Source organism: Acanthochromis polyacanthus, chromosome 13, assembly GCF_021347895.1.
Source record: "Acanthochromis polyacanthus isolate Apoly-LR-REF ecotype Palm Island chromosome 13, KAUST_Apoly_ChrSc, whole genome shotgun sequence".
Lineage (NCBI taxonomy): Eukaryota > Metazoa > Chordata > Actinopteri > Pomacentridae > Acanthochromis > Acanthochromis polyacanthus.
The window spans coordinates 18,761,746-18,778,700 of NC_067125.1; the positions used below are offsets into that span (position 1 = coordinate 18,761,746).

Here is a 16,955-nt window from a genome sequence, read left to right on the forward strand (position 1 = left end):
CTCGATTTCGTCTTCGTTCGTTGGCTGACGGAAAAGGCCGAGTCGAAATCGAAACTCCTAACTGACGGCGAAAAATGGTGCATGGCCGCTGATAAGGCCTTAACCCTAATAGTATGGCTTATTTGGATTAGATATTTACCAAGATAGAACATTTGAAACTTTTCTAGGTGGTATTTGGCCGGCATGTTGTTGTAGTTTAGTATCGGTGAGGGTAACGTCTGTCAGGTGGATTGCCTTCTTTTTTGATGTAGCATTCAAGTTAGAGCGTCGAATTTAATAAGATTTAGTCGACTGATATATTTTCTACATCTACAGTGAGTGAGTCCGTCTCACCCCGAAACATGGACCCGGACACCGAGGTGCAAAGGTGGGTGTTGGCACTCGTCTTTGGGAGACGAGCTAACTTCTCTATGTTTGACTTGAGATCATTGTGTAAAGAGGTCATGTCAGTTATCATTATCGCACGAGTTCAGTTATTCATCTTTTCTAAGTTGTTTGTATCCTACGACGCTGTTAGCTAACTAGCTATGTGGGTAACTAACTATTTATGTAGTTGTGCTTCAGTAGTTAAGGAAATATGCGTTATTGAGCCAAATGTTTCACATTTTCCAAACTACTTCCTGAAGAGACGCTGGTTGGATTTTGACACGCTAGAGACCCAAACCCAGCAGTCTTGAGATTTTAACCTGAAATTTACACCATTTTCAGGTCATTGCCGAATAAAATAGATGTAAAATGCAAGGCACTGTGCTTTTTGAGAATATAAAGGCTCACACTGCAAGCTAGCCATGAAGTAAGTCACTGACAGGGAACTGCACTTGTGCTAATGTTTATAACTGTTAGGTATTTGAGAGAAATAAATAACACTGGAATAAATCCAGTCGTGGATACAACCAACACACAAATTTGGTCTCTGTACTACTAGGACTTAAATATTGCCCAGAGCAGATTGAAATAAGTGATGAACTAAAAAAATAAAACAGAAAGCATAAATTATAGATGTTAGTCCATCCTCACAAGCTGCACTCTCAGGTCTTTTCATCCACAGGTAACACAAGAGCTGGCTGATGACCAAAAGCAAACATAGGCTAAAAAAATTCAGCAGGAGACAGTGTTGGCATGCTGAGCAACCACTGAAAAAAAACACAGATGGGGACAAAATTAACACTTAGACCAAGAGTAAAGCATTACCAACCGAGAATGCAAACAATTTTAATAAGCACCATTTAAAATCACAATGAGCCTAACCTGCATTTTACTCATACCTGCTGCATCAATATCTCTGGTCAGAGCACCAAAGCAAGCTCCTCTGCTGACATACAGCTGTTTTAAAGGCACAGCCACATACAATTAATTGAAAGAAACAATTCCTAAAATATCTAGCAATTCACTCAGAACGGCATGAGGCCGAGCGTTTTCTGTGATGAATTAAAATCTAACCACTCACTTATTATTCCTCTGCCAATCAAAAAGCAGACATTGGAGGAGCTACCTGGTGTTACTGATTACACAAAGTGAGCTCATCCCTCTTTTGTGTTTCAGCCATGTTCAATTTCAATATCAAAGTAGGTGCAGGCTGTTGGTTAGAATTCTAAGTTGTGCAATACTTGTTTTCATATACTTGGTACAAAAGTAATGTGGGTGACCAAACCTTTCAAAAAATCTAGGACAGGAGATGCAGGTGCTTGTGGGATGTATCTGTAAAGTCCCATAACACTATGCCCTAAATAATTAACTAATCATATTTAGATATATTCTGTTTCCTATGTTGATGACAAAACTGCAGAAAATCGTACAGAACTTGCAATTAAATAATAAAATATGTTTACTTGGCTGCTCTATATGTAGTTATGAGAAGCATCTATTCATAAAACTAAGAAACAGAATGAGTAAACAGGTCAGACTGTTTACAAGCAGTAAGATAATATCCTAACATTTCTGATCAGCTGTATTGTGTTTTTTTGTAGCTTAATCCACTGTTGAAGAGGAATGGATCCAGTGCTACATATTTTTTAGTTTATTCTTACTTTTGTAAATAAGAAATAAAAACATTTGGGTATCAATAAAATGGTTAATGAATTATCTGATGGCCTGATTATCAACAGTGTCTCTCACCCGCTTGCATATTAACAGCTTGTTTTTGTCCCCTCAGAATCTTTAGGAATGAAGAGGAGGTGGACGATGAGGAAGAGCAGAGGAAGAAGTTGAAGAGGCCTCCCTCTAGCTATGGTTCAATGAAGAGCGACAGCGATAACACGGAGGAAGAGGGGGACGAGGAGGATGAAGCTGATGACGTGCTTGTAGAACTACCTGAACCGTCTGCAACCGAGGACACAGGGTACTTGATCTTGTTTGATATTTACAGCACGGTTCCATTTTGTTTCTGTGTTTTGGATATTCTGATGCTAAAAGCTTCACTTTGTTACTGATTTTACTGTTGCTTTTGTCTGTATCTTGACCAGTTTAACCCAGTGTCTAAGCTGGTGTTTGTCTTGTTAAAATTTGGATTAAACTTGCTACGAGTCATAGTTATTATGGCTGCACAAATAGTTGATTCCAACAACATAATTAGCAAATTGCAAAGGTTACATTTTAAAATATAAATAGAAAGTGTAAGATAAATAATGTTATTCAGTTTTATCTTATTTGAGGAAATTACAGCTTTCAGAGATTGTTTCTTCTTGCCCATTGATCTTTGTATCCTCCATAGTTTATTCCTGCATATCTGCAGTTTGACTGACTGAAATCCTGTCTCACTATTTAATAGTCACACATTGTACATTTTGCAACATGTCTGATTCTGGGCTTAAACTGTTGTGTAAATGGTTTTCAAGAGTTATGCTGTCCTTTTTTAGTGGTAAACAAGTCTTTGATGGTGTTTCATGTAGTATTGCTTCATCACCTATTTTAGATTTCTAACACAATGAGTATTAAACTGAAGGTTCCCATGTCTGTTGCTCCTCTCTGGGAGTTTAGTTCCAGAAACAAAGTCCAAGTCACAAGTTTGATTTCCTCCATTTAACCTGCTCTCACTTTCAGCAATAATTCCTTTCTTCGTGAAAAGCTGAAACATGATCCAGTAGAACTGCATTTCTGCTAGGGGTGTGTATTTGTCCTCAAGACACAGCAGACTGTTAAAAAACATGAAGGCAGTTGATTATCAAGGATTTGGAGTAATTTTGCTGGGCTACAGGGTAGTGCCACATCAGAAAAAATACATCTATGACGAGTCCCTCTTCATGCTCATGTTTTTGAAACTTCAGCCAGTAGTCTAAAGCAAGATAAACATGTAAATGCTGATCATCTGCCTTCGTTTCCTTAATAAAATATACAGGATGGAATAGTTTTCTATGGAAGTCAAGAGAAACTTTATTGCACGGAACATTTGAATGCACTGCTTTGAATGCTTTCAATTGGGTCATAAGAGGTTAGCATGCTCTTACAGTTTCTTCTACTGTCTTTATGTTGGCCAGGGTGCAGATGATTCGTTCTGAGTCTCCAGAGACCCTCTACACCATGACCACGATGCAGACCAAACCACCAGGAGCCTTTGTTATTGAAACCGGGTAGAGGAAACACACACACAGAATCGCCTCTTGTAGATCTCTAAAAGTGTTAGTCGCTTATACTTGTGTAACATCAAAGTCCTAAAACATACTTACTATCTGCCCCCCCATCCCACCTGTGAGGTGGGATGGATTATCTCAGCAAAGGAGAAGTGCTCACTATCACAGATTTAGACAGATTTGTGAACAATATTTGAGAGAAATGGTGATGTTGCGTATGTGGAAAAAGTTTTAGATCTTTGAGTTCATCTCATAAAAAATGGGAGCAAAAACAAAAGTGTTGCATTTATATTTTTATTGAGTGTAACACATTTTGGAGACAAACATTCTTTACGTTTGAAAGATGTTTTATTCATGTCTACAAGTGTTCAGTGTCTTCAGGTTTTTAGGTCAAATATGCGGTATGCTTTTTTTTTTCTTTTAATGTGATTTTTTGTCGGCTTTAGATAAAAGCCATTAAATGTCATTGTGATTTTTGGACAGTGTTTGCAGTGGTTTCTAACTGCTCTTTTGTCATTCAGGTCTTCTGATCTAGAGGATTTTCCTGAAGATGTTGATGATGTGGAAGAAGATGAGGATGAACTTTTGGTAACTAATTCCCCAGAACCACCTGAGCCCATTGAACCAGAGGATGCTATGCAGACTGATGAGAACAGCCAGCCAGGAAAACTGCACCCAGAGCAGGACATGCCACATGTGTTCAAGGTTGGTGCATAACAATTAGACTGCAATGTATAATCTTTTTTGTTCTTCGCAGAATTTGTTGTTTGATCCTAAGACCAGTATGTATTTAAACTTAGAAAAGTGCTAGAATTAGATATGCAACCAGTCAAAAGTTTGGACACACCTTCTCATGTAATGTTTCTTTATTTCATCACTATTTACATTGTAGATTCTCACTGAAGGCATCAAAACTATGAATGAACACATATGGAATTATGTAGTAAACAAAAAAATGAAATATGTCAAAATGTGTTTTATATTTTAGATTCCTCAAAATGGCCACCCTTTGATTACTGCTCACTCTTGGTTTTCTCTGCATGAGCTTCATGAGGTAGTCACCTGAAATGGTTTTCTAACAGTTTTGAAGGAGTTCCCAGAGATGCTGAGCACTCGTTTGACCCTTTTGCCTTCACTCTGCGGTTCATCTCATCCCAAACTATCTGGATTGGGTTTAGGTCAAATGACTTTGGAGACCAGGGGCCTCATTTATAAAACATTGCGTAGGATCCATACTAAAAGTTTGCGTATGCTGAAAATCTGAAATAGGCATACGCCAAAAAATATTCTGTTTATAAACCTGTGCGTACGCACAGCTGCACGCAATTTCCCCTTTACAAATCACACACCAGCTGGAAGATTGCGCAGGTGGATCCACCTCACATCCCGCCCACAACCCACCCCCTGTTGAAAAATAAATGGTGCAAGTAAATGCAAATCAGATAGAACGGCATGCTGTGGTAGCCATGCTGGTTCAGTGTGCTTTCAATTTTGAGTACATCCCCAACAGTGTCACCAGCAAAGCACCTCCACACCATCATACCTCCTCCTCCATGCTTCACGGTGGGAACCATGCATGTAGAGACCATCTGTTCACCTTTTCTTTGTCACATAAAGACATGGCAGGTGGAACCAAAGATCTCAAATTTGGACTGATTTAGGTCAAAGCATAGATTTCCACTGGTCTAATGTTCATTCCTTGTGTTTCTTGGCCCAAACAAATCTCTTCTGCTTGTTGCTTTTCCTTAGTAGTGGTTTCTTAGCATCTATTTGACCATGAAGGCCTGATTGGTCAGTCTCCTCTGAACAGTTGATGTAGAGATGTGTCTGCTACTAGAACTCTGTGTGGCATTTCTAATCTGAGGTGCTGTTAACTTGTGATTTCTGAGGCCGGTGACTCGAATGAACTTATCCTCAGCAGCAGAGGTGAATCTTGGTCTTCTTTTCCTGAGGCGGTCCTCATGTGAGCCAGTTTCATCGTAGCACTTGATGGTTTTTGTGACTGCACTTAGGGATGCATTCAGATTTTTTGCATTTTTCCGGACTGACTGACCTTCAGTTCTTAAAGTAATGATGGACTGTTGTTTCTCTTTACTTAGCTGATTGGTTCTTGACATAATATGGATTCTAACAGTTGTCAAATAGAGCTGTCAACCAATCTCACTCCTGCACAACACAACTGATGGTCCCAACCCCACTATTAAGGCAAGAAATTCACTTTGATGAGGTACACCTGTGAAGTGAACAAAATTAAAGTGACAGCTTCATGAAGCTCATCAAGAGAATTCCAAGGGTTTGCAAAGCAGTAGTCAAAGCAAAGAGTGGCTATTTTGAGGAATTTACATATAAAGCATATTTGGAGTTGCATCACAATTGTTTGTTAATAATTCCATATGTCTTGCTTCATAGTTTTGATGTCTTCAGTATGTATCTACAATGTAGAAAGTAGTAAAACAGAGAAAAAAGCTTAATGAGAAGGTGTGTCCAAACTTTTTACTGATATTGTAAGTTGCAACAATAGTATGTTTGCCAGTTAATGTTTCCCCATACTGTTTGTCACTACTCCTCAGTTGTTATATTGTGTAAAAGCTACAACTCTAGAATAGCTAACAAGTAGTTGTGCTATTTTGTTACAAATTATCAGTAACCCTTTAAGCTTCAGTGTACCGCCGGCGGTACACCTACTAATTTGCATAGGAATTTCAAGAATGTCCGACCGGTGCAAACGCGATTATACAAACACTATACGCCGATGGAAAGCTTAGATTCTCATGAATCCGCCGGTATAAACCACTTTCAGATGCGATTACCACAGCGGGTGAGAAAAACACATTTGTCCGACAGAAACAAATATTCATCCATCCGTTCTCTATACACGGCTTCAACGCACACAGCGCGACTCACATTTCCGGGTTTATTATTACACACAAAAAAAAAGATTCCAAAAAAAACGGCCATAATCCAACCTTTTACATCCAGACGACACAAGCCAGTAAACTATTTTGTCCAAAACATGTCCTGAAGTCGGTATAAAATCCCCGAATCGGTCGTTTTCAAGGAAATGCACCTCCCGATGCACGTCCAATATTCCCCGTATTTTTCGTAATTTTTTTATTTAAAAATAGAATATTAGCGATTTTTTGTACTGAAAACGGCTGGAATTGACTGAAGCTTAATAAAATATTTTTTATTGGTTTGATCTTGGTAATAACTGGCCCACAGTGTGCCAACGTACTTTCTGTAAGGCAACATGTTAACTTGTGTTTTGATCTTATCTTCCCTCTGAAGACCATCCAGAGTGTTCTGACAGACCTCAGCAAAGATGACTTGCTGAACTTTAAGATGTGGTATCACCAGTGGGAAAGACGTATAACATTATCAGATACAATATGCGGAGACGTACTTGACTTTGTTGACAAAACTCTGGAGATTCTTGGTAAGAACACACAGCAATGGAACACACGGGTGAATGGCACGAAGAGAGATCTGAAGTTAAAAAAGTTAACTAACACTTGTGTCCTTGATTGTTTAATACTAAATTTTGCTAGTTTAGCCTATTAATTCCAAAGTGGCAATAGGCATTAAAAAATTCAATACCTTGAGTGATTGCTTGCTGTTTTTAATTTTATCAAAAATTCTGTCCTCTAGGTGAAGAACGTGCACTGTTGCATACTATACATACTCTGGAAAATATTGGCAAATTCGAGCTGGCAAAGAAACTAGACAAACTGTGCAAGAGAGGTAAGTGGACATTTTGCCGAGTTTATCCCAACACCTTGGCAAACGCTGAGGGGGGGATTGGTTTGTTTTGTTGTGAGATATTTAGTTACACATGTGGTTGTTTTGTATTTATGAAAGAGACTTTGTGGATGCGCTGCGTTGAAACCTAGAGCAGTGTCTGTTTATGTTTTAGGTATCAAGAGAGGCTCTGTTACAGCAGTTACTGAGTTATGGCCTTTAAAATATTGCTGCTAATTGCTATGCACAGTACATTTTTAAAGTTGACGAGTCGCTTCTGTTTTACTGGCGCAGCTTTTTCAGTGTTTACGGCATTGGTTTATCAGCTCAGGAAACACACAGACCAATTATGTATGACTTTAGCCATCCCATGTTCTGCTACTCAGCCAATGGCATCTCTAAACATTGCAGCTCTGCATTCAGAAAACAGTTGAGAGGCACGCGACAGAGAAGAAGAGGACAGACAAAAAAGAAAAATAAATAAAGCAACACCGAGAGGAAAATAGCCTTGAACATGCTGACCATCTTTGGCTCAACATACAGCTGTGAGACAGCTTCTCAGCTATGAACATAATCAAAAGTAAATATTGTTCCAGACTCACCAATGAGCTCCAAATGTGTTTGAGAATGACACAGTTCAGGCCACGATTCAAAATACTGACAGGGCAAGCTGCAGCTCAGTTCTCCCATTAAGCAGCAGGAAATAAAAGGGGAGTGATACAGGAAAAAAATAAGGTGTTCAATTGTTTAAATTTTTTGAGATTTAGGTATTAAAGATGTGTAAGTTGGTTCAGGTTGTTTAGTCATTATTTTTTCAAGTTCTGCACTTTATTTTAAGATGCACAATTTTATCAAAAATTTTCTTAAAAAATCTTGTCAAAATGTTTTTTAACCGAACTGAATTTATTTGATTTGACGGTCAGTTATTGATTACATGCAGATGCTAATTAAACTACTAGGTTGCATCCACATATATCACACTAATTCAAGTTAAACTTTATGATATTCCAGACCTTTGCTTTAATACATTTTCTCTGACATTTACCGCTTTGAATTTTAGTTGAATTCCCCTGATGTAGAGTCATGTTTTTCCCCCCAGTATTGGAAACACTATCGCTTTCAAGTTTTTCCAGTTTTAAGAATTTTAACGGTACTTATTTGTTTTTCTGACTTATGACATTCTAAATTGATTGTGCTGCAAGGAGACATTATTTGAGTTCTCCCTACTTCTTGTCATGGTTGTCCTGTTTCCATAGAGATGCAGGACTTTATATTGCCATGAAAAATGAGCTGACATTTAGTAAAAATGTGTCAGTGTAAAGTAACACCTCGAAACTGTATGGGTTTCAGGGTGGTTAAGGAGACAAGTAGAATGCAAACAATATGAGTTAAACCCTTTCCCGCCCTGATGTGCTATTCTGAATTAGATATGGGTGATACTCTCCTTGTAACAGAAATGATACAGTAAACTACCTGCACTTATTTAGCTAAAAAATTTAGTTTGGATGTGGCTTGACACCTCCTTTCTTGTGAGAATGTACACAGAAATGGTGACTGCCATACCAGAGGAAAGCTGGTGTAGAAAAATTACTTTTGTAATGCGACATTCAAGACAGCTTGTAGGCAGGTGTGCTTGAGTGAAATGTTGTGATTATCCGTGTCATTCTGTTTGCTTTCCTCTCTTTCTCCACCACCAGTGTTGATCCGTCATATTCTGAGGGGGGAATTAAACAGAAAACATTCCACCCTCTATGAAGGGGTGAGTCACGCTGGAAGACAACCTTTGTTAGAGACCGTCTACGTGGAGCCGCTGATTACCATAGGCAGTTATGGAGGAGTTGACCTCTCGCATGAGTTCCGACCACACCATGTGACGCCACTCCAGGTTCCCAGTAATGTCACCTATGTTGGTGTGACTGACCTGTTCAGACAGCAGAAGGAGGATGGCACGCCAGTGAGGACGGTGCTGACCACTGGGATTCCAGGAATTGGCTTGTCTGTCTGTGTGGCGAAGTTTTGCCTGGACTGGTCAGAGCATCGGTCCAATTTGGTGAGATTTCCCAAAAATCCATTTTCTGTAAACTCTTGAACATGTAACGTATTATTAAGAGTTAAACTTGGACTTTGTCAGGCCACCAAAAACACCACAACAGTGGTCAGTGTTTGTGGGATGTTTAAACATACACGTTAGGACCACCTCTGCCATATGAAGACAGCAGTATGTTCATTGTGTTTGTGTGAATTCAGAATGCGTCTCATGAAATAGTTCACTAATCACAGGTGAAGCATTTTGATCCCTGCCTCTGTGCACTTTACAGAGTTAGGCACAACACCGAACAATAATTTGCACTTGATGGTCAGGCCAGCAAAATTGGTAAATGAGAGGCAAATTGTAAAACAGTTTGGAGAAAAGCTGCCATTTCAAAAAAACTCACAGATCCAGATAAGATTACTTAGTAACCCAAAATGAGTTATGAGCATGCCTAATAAATAAACAGTGGGTTCTTGTAGCCTCCTCCATCTGTACTGTTGCTCGCCTCTTCAGCTCTGTCAAACCAATCATTGCTGGTTAACTGAAAGAGCATTGCCATGGGTGTGCTAACCTGTGAATGTTGAGATTTACCTGGAAGTGATAGGCTTCGTCAGAAATATGTAAACTTGTTTGGTAATGGCTTGAATGTAACAGATCTTCATTTACTGCAAAGTCCCACAGTCCACCATTTATTTTGATTTCAGATACTTAATGTGCAACTACAACTTTGCAAATGAGACCTGTAGAACATGCACCATAGATGCATCATGCAAACGTTCTGTCTCAGAAATGTTTTTTCTTTTGTGCAGTTTTTGTTGACTGATGACATTTTTCTGTCCATTTTTGATCAGGATTTACAGTTTGTCATCAAACTTTCATTCCGTGCTATACGGAATCTGCGAAACAGAAAGGACAGCGAGCGTCCTCCTCCTCAGATCATGTCCGTGATGGACATGATTGAATTTTATCATCCAGACTTAAGAGGCATCACTTTCCTGGACGAAGAGAACTGTAAATATCTCGTCATAATGGACGGGTTCGATCGCTACCAATATCCTCTGGACTGGGAGGTATCCCATCTGCACACATGCACCTGACACACATTTGCAATAGTAAAAACATATCTAGAATCCTGATTGTACAGAAATCCAACAATAGAAATTTGAAAATCTCTATTTGCACACAAGTAATGTGATTATATTTTATGTCTGTCCCAATAAAACCTTTGAAAAGATGTTATTGTACCCAGAAGACCACAATGCTGCGTCTTCTTTTTCAGTTTTTGAAGATCCACAAGTTTGAGTAGTCCAGACATCTTTTAAAAACTTTGTTCCTGAATCAAATGATGAAAAGAAGCTGATAGTTTTTACTGTTTTTCTAGAATGCTCCAGTAATACATGGCAATCGCACCAAAGCGCATCCTGATGTCGTGATTGTGAACATCTTCCGAGGCACTGTGCTTCCTGGTGCCCGCATCTGGATCCTGGGGAGGCCTACAGCCGTCTCTCAAATACCATCCAAGTTCATAGACCTCACCACAGAAATACAGGGCTACACGTACGTGTGCTGATGTATTCTGTCTGATTATGGTTTTGTCTTATTATATCTCTCAGACAATCTAATGTTTTTTTTTCCAGTGACGAGATGAAGGACCACTTCCTGACCAAGCGCTTTATTGATGCAGAGGTTGCAGCAAAGATTGTGGCGCACTACAAACGCCTACCAACACTAAAGATCCTGACTCGCCAGCCCTTTGTCTGCTGGATGGCGGCCAAAGTGTTCGAGCGACGCTTCCATTATCGGGACTACGGGACGGAGCCTCCCAGACTGACATCGTTCTACATCAACATTTTTGTGATCCAGTCAAATCGCAGGCTGGAGTTCTACCATGAAAAAACGGAAATTAATCTGGTAAGGTGCATCAGTCTGTGGCTCTTAGTTTTAGTGATATAAAAGGCTTAGAAATGAGCCAATTGTATCACTGAAATTTCTGTCAAGTGCCACTATTCTTCCACCTGTAGTTTCAGTGAATATCATTCTGTAAAATGGTTATTTCTCTTTTGACTTGCAGTACTCCAAATATTTCTTTACTGATCTCATATTTTTGTTATGTGGACTAAATGCCTTGTTGCAATTCACTCTTGTTTAAAAGTTAGACAATATAACACTGAAGTGGGGCCACAGATTTTCTTTAGCAACCTTTATTCAAAGTTTCAAATTTAGAGATATGTCTCCCCATTTAATTTTATTAATCTCTGATTTTAATTTGGGTTGATACATGATCATCTAATTTTTAGCAGTTTTCAAACTGTTATATTACACAAGGGGTGATGATTAGTTCAGGCACCGTGCCCGTAATAAATCAACAACCACGTCTGGTTTGAATTTGGCTGCCATCCCCATCAAAATAATCTCCTTTTAGCGATACAGTATTCCAGTAACCTGGAAGATAAATGTCATTTTGGTGAAGAGGAAGAAATCATACGTAGCCAAAACTAGTAATTAGGATGGGTGGGGAGTGACGATTGTGTTGTGTGGCCAACAACACCCAGGTGTAATCACAGGATGTCCACAAAGTGATCAGTATTTGTCCAAGAAAACACTGAGCATACTCCTGGTGCTTCTGACCTCATGCACTTCTGACCTCATGCATTTGTTCAGTTTATGAAAAGCTCTTCCTCTGTGAAAACATTTTCCTGTCTCGGTGGCAGCCACAAACTCACCTTTTGTTACCAGGGGTGATCATTAGCATGAAGGTTGGCTCATCCCAGCATCTGACTGACAGATTGTCAAGAGAAATGGCAAAATAACCATCACAAACTGTGCCAGGCCTGTTTGTTCTCCCCACATCGTGTTTGTGTTTTTACCCCCACACACTAAAGCGTTATGTGTCCCTGCTTAAAATAACAAGATGGTTGCATCTAATATAGGCATTTTTCAACAAAAACTAGTCACTATCTTGCCATCAATGTCAGAATTTTACATTTTTTCTTCTCAATGTCACCTTCCAACTCAGGTTTGGTCCGCTGAGGACAAGCAGATGCTCATTAACATAGGAAAGCTGGCCTTCACGATGCTGGAAAAGAACACCAGTGTCTTCTATGAGGAGGATTTGAAGGAGCACGGCCTGCCGTTCCGAGAGGTGGTGGTCTGCTCCGGCTTCTGCTCAGAGGTCCTCACTCCAACTGCTGATGGGAGAAGGCAGTTCTGCTTTTTTCACTACACATTTCAGGTAGAACTGTCCTTTTAACAGTACCTGCATCTTAGTATTCAAAAAACCTTTTTTTCCACAGCTGTATAACATCGTTATAATATGCTGAGTACCATTTACTTTGCAGTCGACATTTGCGATTTTTACTAATTTTCAAAAAAAAAAAAATGACAAGAATTTTCTTCCCATATTCGGGGGATTTTATTTTTTACAAAACTTTTAAGGGACAATTTTAAGGAATTATTGGAATTTTCTCCTTGAAGGTTTTGTAGATTTGGGGAATTTTTTTTTTGTAGAATTTCTTAATTTTTTTTCAGATAAGGAAACAATATTTTTTGGTACCTGTAAATGAAGACAACAGGAGGGTTAAATGTAGGAATTCACCAAATTGAGTAATATAAAAATAAAGTAAATTTATCTAATCTTTTTTTTAAGGAGAACTAGAAAACATTTGTGATGAGCTGTTTTTTCACATATGTACTACATCTACTTAGAGAGAACAAGACAGTTACCACTATTACAAATTTTGCAAAAATTTAGTTCACTGATTCTTTTGACACCACCACCCCACCCTAAAAACCAAAACAAACAAGAAAACTAAAAACATGTCGCAGCGACATTCCCTCATCCCATTCTGCATTTTCCCTCCTGCAGGAGTTCATGGCTGCTCTGTACATCTTCAGCTTGTTTTACATGGAGTCGAAGAACATTTTGGACTCTGGGTCCAGACTTCCCAAGATCTTCACACCCTCCAAATGGTCGACCAAATCAGCAGCAGGCCTGGTCCACTGTGCCATAGGGCGAACCTTCAGCGCCCCACTGGGTCACTATGACATGTTCCTGCGCTTTCTGTGTGGCCTGCTTAACGAAGAAAGCCACGATGACCTACTCGCTGGGGCCCTTTACCCTCCCAGGTCCCCAAAGGTGGCTGGACTGGACGAGGTGCAGCGGCTGCTGGAGCAGACCATCCAGAAAGCTCCGGCAGACAGGGTGGAAAACCTGAAAGAGTGCCTTCGGGAGATGATCCAGGAAGACCAGTGAGCTGAGGCTGGATCACTACATGAAAACAAATGTCACTTTATATGGAGACGATAGATAAAAAATGAATAGTGCCTTCAAGCTTCAAGTTTCTGTGTCATCACAGAATTTGCCGTTAATCACCCCCAAAGTGCTGAAAACAATCCCGAACATTGTTTTAAACATCAGGCCCTTGCTTGTTCTGATTCTGCCATTAAAGTGTCAGTGAGTTTACTGCAGCATCAGACTAAATAAATCGCTCTATGTGTCCTGCTACAGTAGACTGTATGCAATACGACAGTGCCTTGTGAAAGTATTCGGCCCCCTTGAACTTTTCAACCTTTCGCCACATTTCAGGCTTCAAACATAAAGATATAAAATTTAAATTTTTTGTCAAGAATCAACAACAATTGGGACACAATCATGAAGTGGAATGAAATTTATTGGATATTTTATACTTTTTTAACAAATAAAAAACTGAAAAGTGGGGTGTGCAATATTATTCGGCCCCTTTACTTTCAGTGCAGCAAACTCACTCCAGAAGTTCAGTGAGGATCTCTCAATGATCCAATGTTGTCCTAAATGACTGATGATGATAAATAGAATCCACCTGTGTGTAATCAAGTCTCCGTATAAATGCACCTGCTCTGTGATAGTCTCAGGGTTCTGTTTAAAGTGCAGAGAGCATCATGAAGACCAAGGAACACACCAGGCAGGTCCGAGATACTGTTGTGGAGAAGTTTAAAGTCGGATTTGGATACAAAAAGATTTCCCAAGCTTTAAACATCTCAAGGAGCACTGTGCAAGCAATCATATTGAAATGGAAGGAGTATCAGACCACTGCAAATCTACCAAGGCCCGGCCGTCCCTCTAAACTTTCACCTCGAACAAGGAGAAGACTGATCAGAGATGCAGCCAAGAGGCCCATGATCACTCTGGATGAACTGCAGAGATCTACAGCTGAGGTGGGAGAGTCTGTCCATAGGACAACAATCAGTCGTACACTGCACAAATCTGGCCTTTATGGAAGAGTGGCAAGAAGAAAGCCATTTCTCAAAGATATCCATAAAAAGTCTCGTTTGAAGTTTGCCACAAGCCACCTGGGAGACACACCAAACATGTGGAAGAAGGTGCTCTGGTCAGATGAAACCAAAATCGAACTTTTTGGCCACAATGCAAAACGATATGTTTGGCGTAAAAGCAACACAGCTCATCACCCTGAACACACCATCCCCACTGTCAAACATGGTGGTGGCAGCCTCATGGTTTGGGCCTGCTTTTCTTCAGCAGGGACAGGGAAGATGGTTAAAATTGATGGGAAGATGAATGGAGCCAAATACAGCTCGAGCTGTTTTGCAAGGAAGAATGGGCAAGAATTTCAGTCTCTCGATGTGCAAAACTGATAGAGACATACCCCAAGCGACTTGCAGCTGTAATTGCAGCAAAAGGTGGCGCTACAAAGTATTAATGCAAGGGGGCCGAATAATATTGCACGCCCCACTTTTCAGGTTTTTATTTGTTAAAAAAGTTTAAAACATCCAATAAATTTCGTTCCACTTCACGATTGTGTCTCAATTGTTGTTGATTCTTGACAAAAAAATTAAAATTTTATATCTTTATGTTTGAAGCCTGAAATGTGGCGAAAGGTTGAAAAGTTCAAGGGGGCCGAATACTTTCACAAGGCACTGTACATTATGTTTGTTTTGCTCTACAAAGACAAACCAATGAAAATGCTTTTCTTCATTTAGTTACCATTTTTTAAAAACAGAATCCTTGACAAAGAATATCACGCAGCATGTAGACCAAAAATGACAATAGCCAGATGAATTAAAAGTACCATAACAAAAAAAAACATTTTTGATGTATCACAACTCAACTTAAGACAGAAATGAGGGAAGAGGTGTAGCTCTACATTAATAAATTTTAAACACACCCAATTTCATTTACCACATTATCCTTTTGCTAAGTATTCTCTTACAGAAACCCATTTATTTCGATAGATGTCCAACCTTAACTGCAGTCTTGCTGTTATACACTCCATGCACTCCACATCTCTGAGTCTTTGAGTCCACTGGTCTAGCTACCATTTTTTAATACGACCCGTGGCTTTTATTTTCCTCTCGGTTAAATACAGTGCATGTCAGTGGTGACAGAAGTAACTGAACTTTAGGGAAGTTCAAATATTTAATAAATTTATCCTGGGCACAAATCAAAATATGTCATAAGATTTAGCAGAATCTGCCAAGATTTGTGACAAACCGAGAACAAGACATTTGTCATCACAATAAAAGTGGACGTGCAAAATAGTACTTGGTCTAGTGGTGTTTTGTAGTCCTATATAAACACAAACTATGCTACGCATCAATACAAAACCAGTACGTGTGAAGTTGTAAGACGATACATGCTGTGTGTGTGCATTTACAATCAAATCATGGCCTCTAAGTGAAGATGGTATGTGTGAAATCTTACTTTTTGCTGTATGTATATACTGTCTGAATTTATAAATGAGTTCCTCGGTCTTAATTTTCTGTGAAAAAACAACAGTCCAAAACAGATTTTGTAATACGGCATGGTTATGCATCCATGTTGGTGAAAGTCTTTGTAAGCCATGTTTTAGGTGTTTTTATGAGATAGAATGATTAAAGGGTGAATTTAATGCCACGTGTTGGGGTCTGGAAGTTTATTGCATTAATACTGATGAAAGAGATTGATCAAAATTTTAGTGATCAGTTAATGTCAATTGATTTTTTTTTCTTCTGCATTAATTTATTTCACATTTCAGTTCTTCAGTGTTAGTTTCAGTAATTTCTGCTTGGGCTTATCAGTGTGGTGTGTCGTCACAAACCGTTATCCTTTATGTTTAAACCAGAATAATAAGATGAATAGTTGAAATAGTGCAAATTTCAATTAAAGATAGGCTTACATACCTACTTTCACTGCATACTTACTGGAAGGAAAACAAAGAGGATCAGGATTAAAAGTTAATCTAAAGTTTTGTAGCTAAAAGCATCAATATTTATTGAAAATCATCAAAAGGAAAAGTACATTGACTTGGGGAAATAGTCCAAAAGTTAAAACAATCTATATAAAAGTAGGACATAGAGTATTATATATCAATAATATCAAGTACATACAGCGCCCTCCACAATTATTGGCACCTCTGGTTAAGATGTGTTGAAAGCCTTAAAATAATTTCTTTTTTTGCGGAAGCATACTCTCACACTGAAAATTGTACAAAAATGTACTCTAGGAGAAGACTAGGTGCTGTTTTGTTGGCAAAAGGGGGTTGTACAAAGTATTAACATCAGGGTTGCTAATAATTGTGGCACACATGATTTGATGTAAAATAATTATTTCTTAAAGTGCCCCCCCCCCACCCACCCACACACAC

The 16,955-nt window shown here is 39.1% G+C and overlaps 1 protein-coding gene across 1 annotated transcript; it reads left to right on the forward strand.

Moving 5' to 3' along the window:
• Positions 1 to 17: 17 nt before the first annotated feature.
• nlrc3l (NLR family, CARD domain containing 3-like) lies at positions 18 to 16,225 on the forward strand. The gene is made up of 13 exons (XM_022218617.2): positions 18 to 225; positions 316 to 367; positions 2,153 to 2,338; positions 3,474 to 3,566; positions 4,088 to 4,271; positions 6,855 to 7,002; positions 7,215 to 7,307; positions 9,002 to 9,354; positions 10,188 to 10,406; positions 10,718 to 10,893; positions 10,974 to 11,247; positions 12,353 to 12,568; positions 13,202 to 16,225. The coding sequence occupies exons 2-13, from the start codon at positions 342 to 344 to the stop codon at positions 13,586 to 13,588; spliced, it is 2,355 nt and encodes a 784-aa protein (XP_022074309.1). The 5' UTR covers positions 18 to 225; positions 316 to 341; the 3' UTR covers positions 13,589 to 16,225.
• The last annotated feature ends 730 nt before the right edge of the window (positions 16,226 to 16,955 follow it).

Bases quoted from the DNA above. Each gene is read 5' to 3' on its own strand.
- nlrc3l (XM_022218617.2), top strand. From the start codon at position 342: ATGGACCCGGACACCGAGGTGCAAAG. The intron at 4,272-6,854 runs GTTGGTGCATAA...TTCCCTCTGAAG, and splicing joins ACATGCCACATGTGTTCAAG to ACCATCCAGAGTGTTCTGAC. The intron at 7,003-7,214 runs GTAAGAACACAC...TCTGTCCTCTAG, and splicing joins CAAAACTCTGGAGATTCTTG to GTGAAGAACGTGCACTGTTG.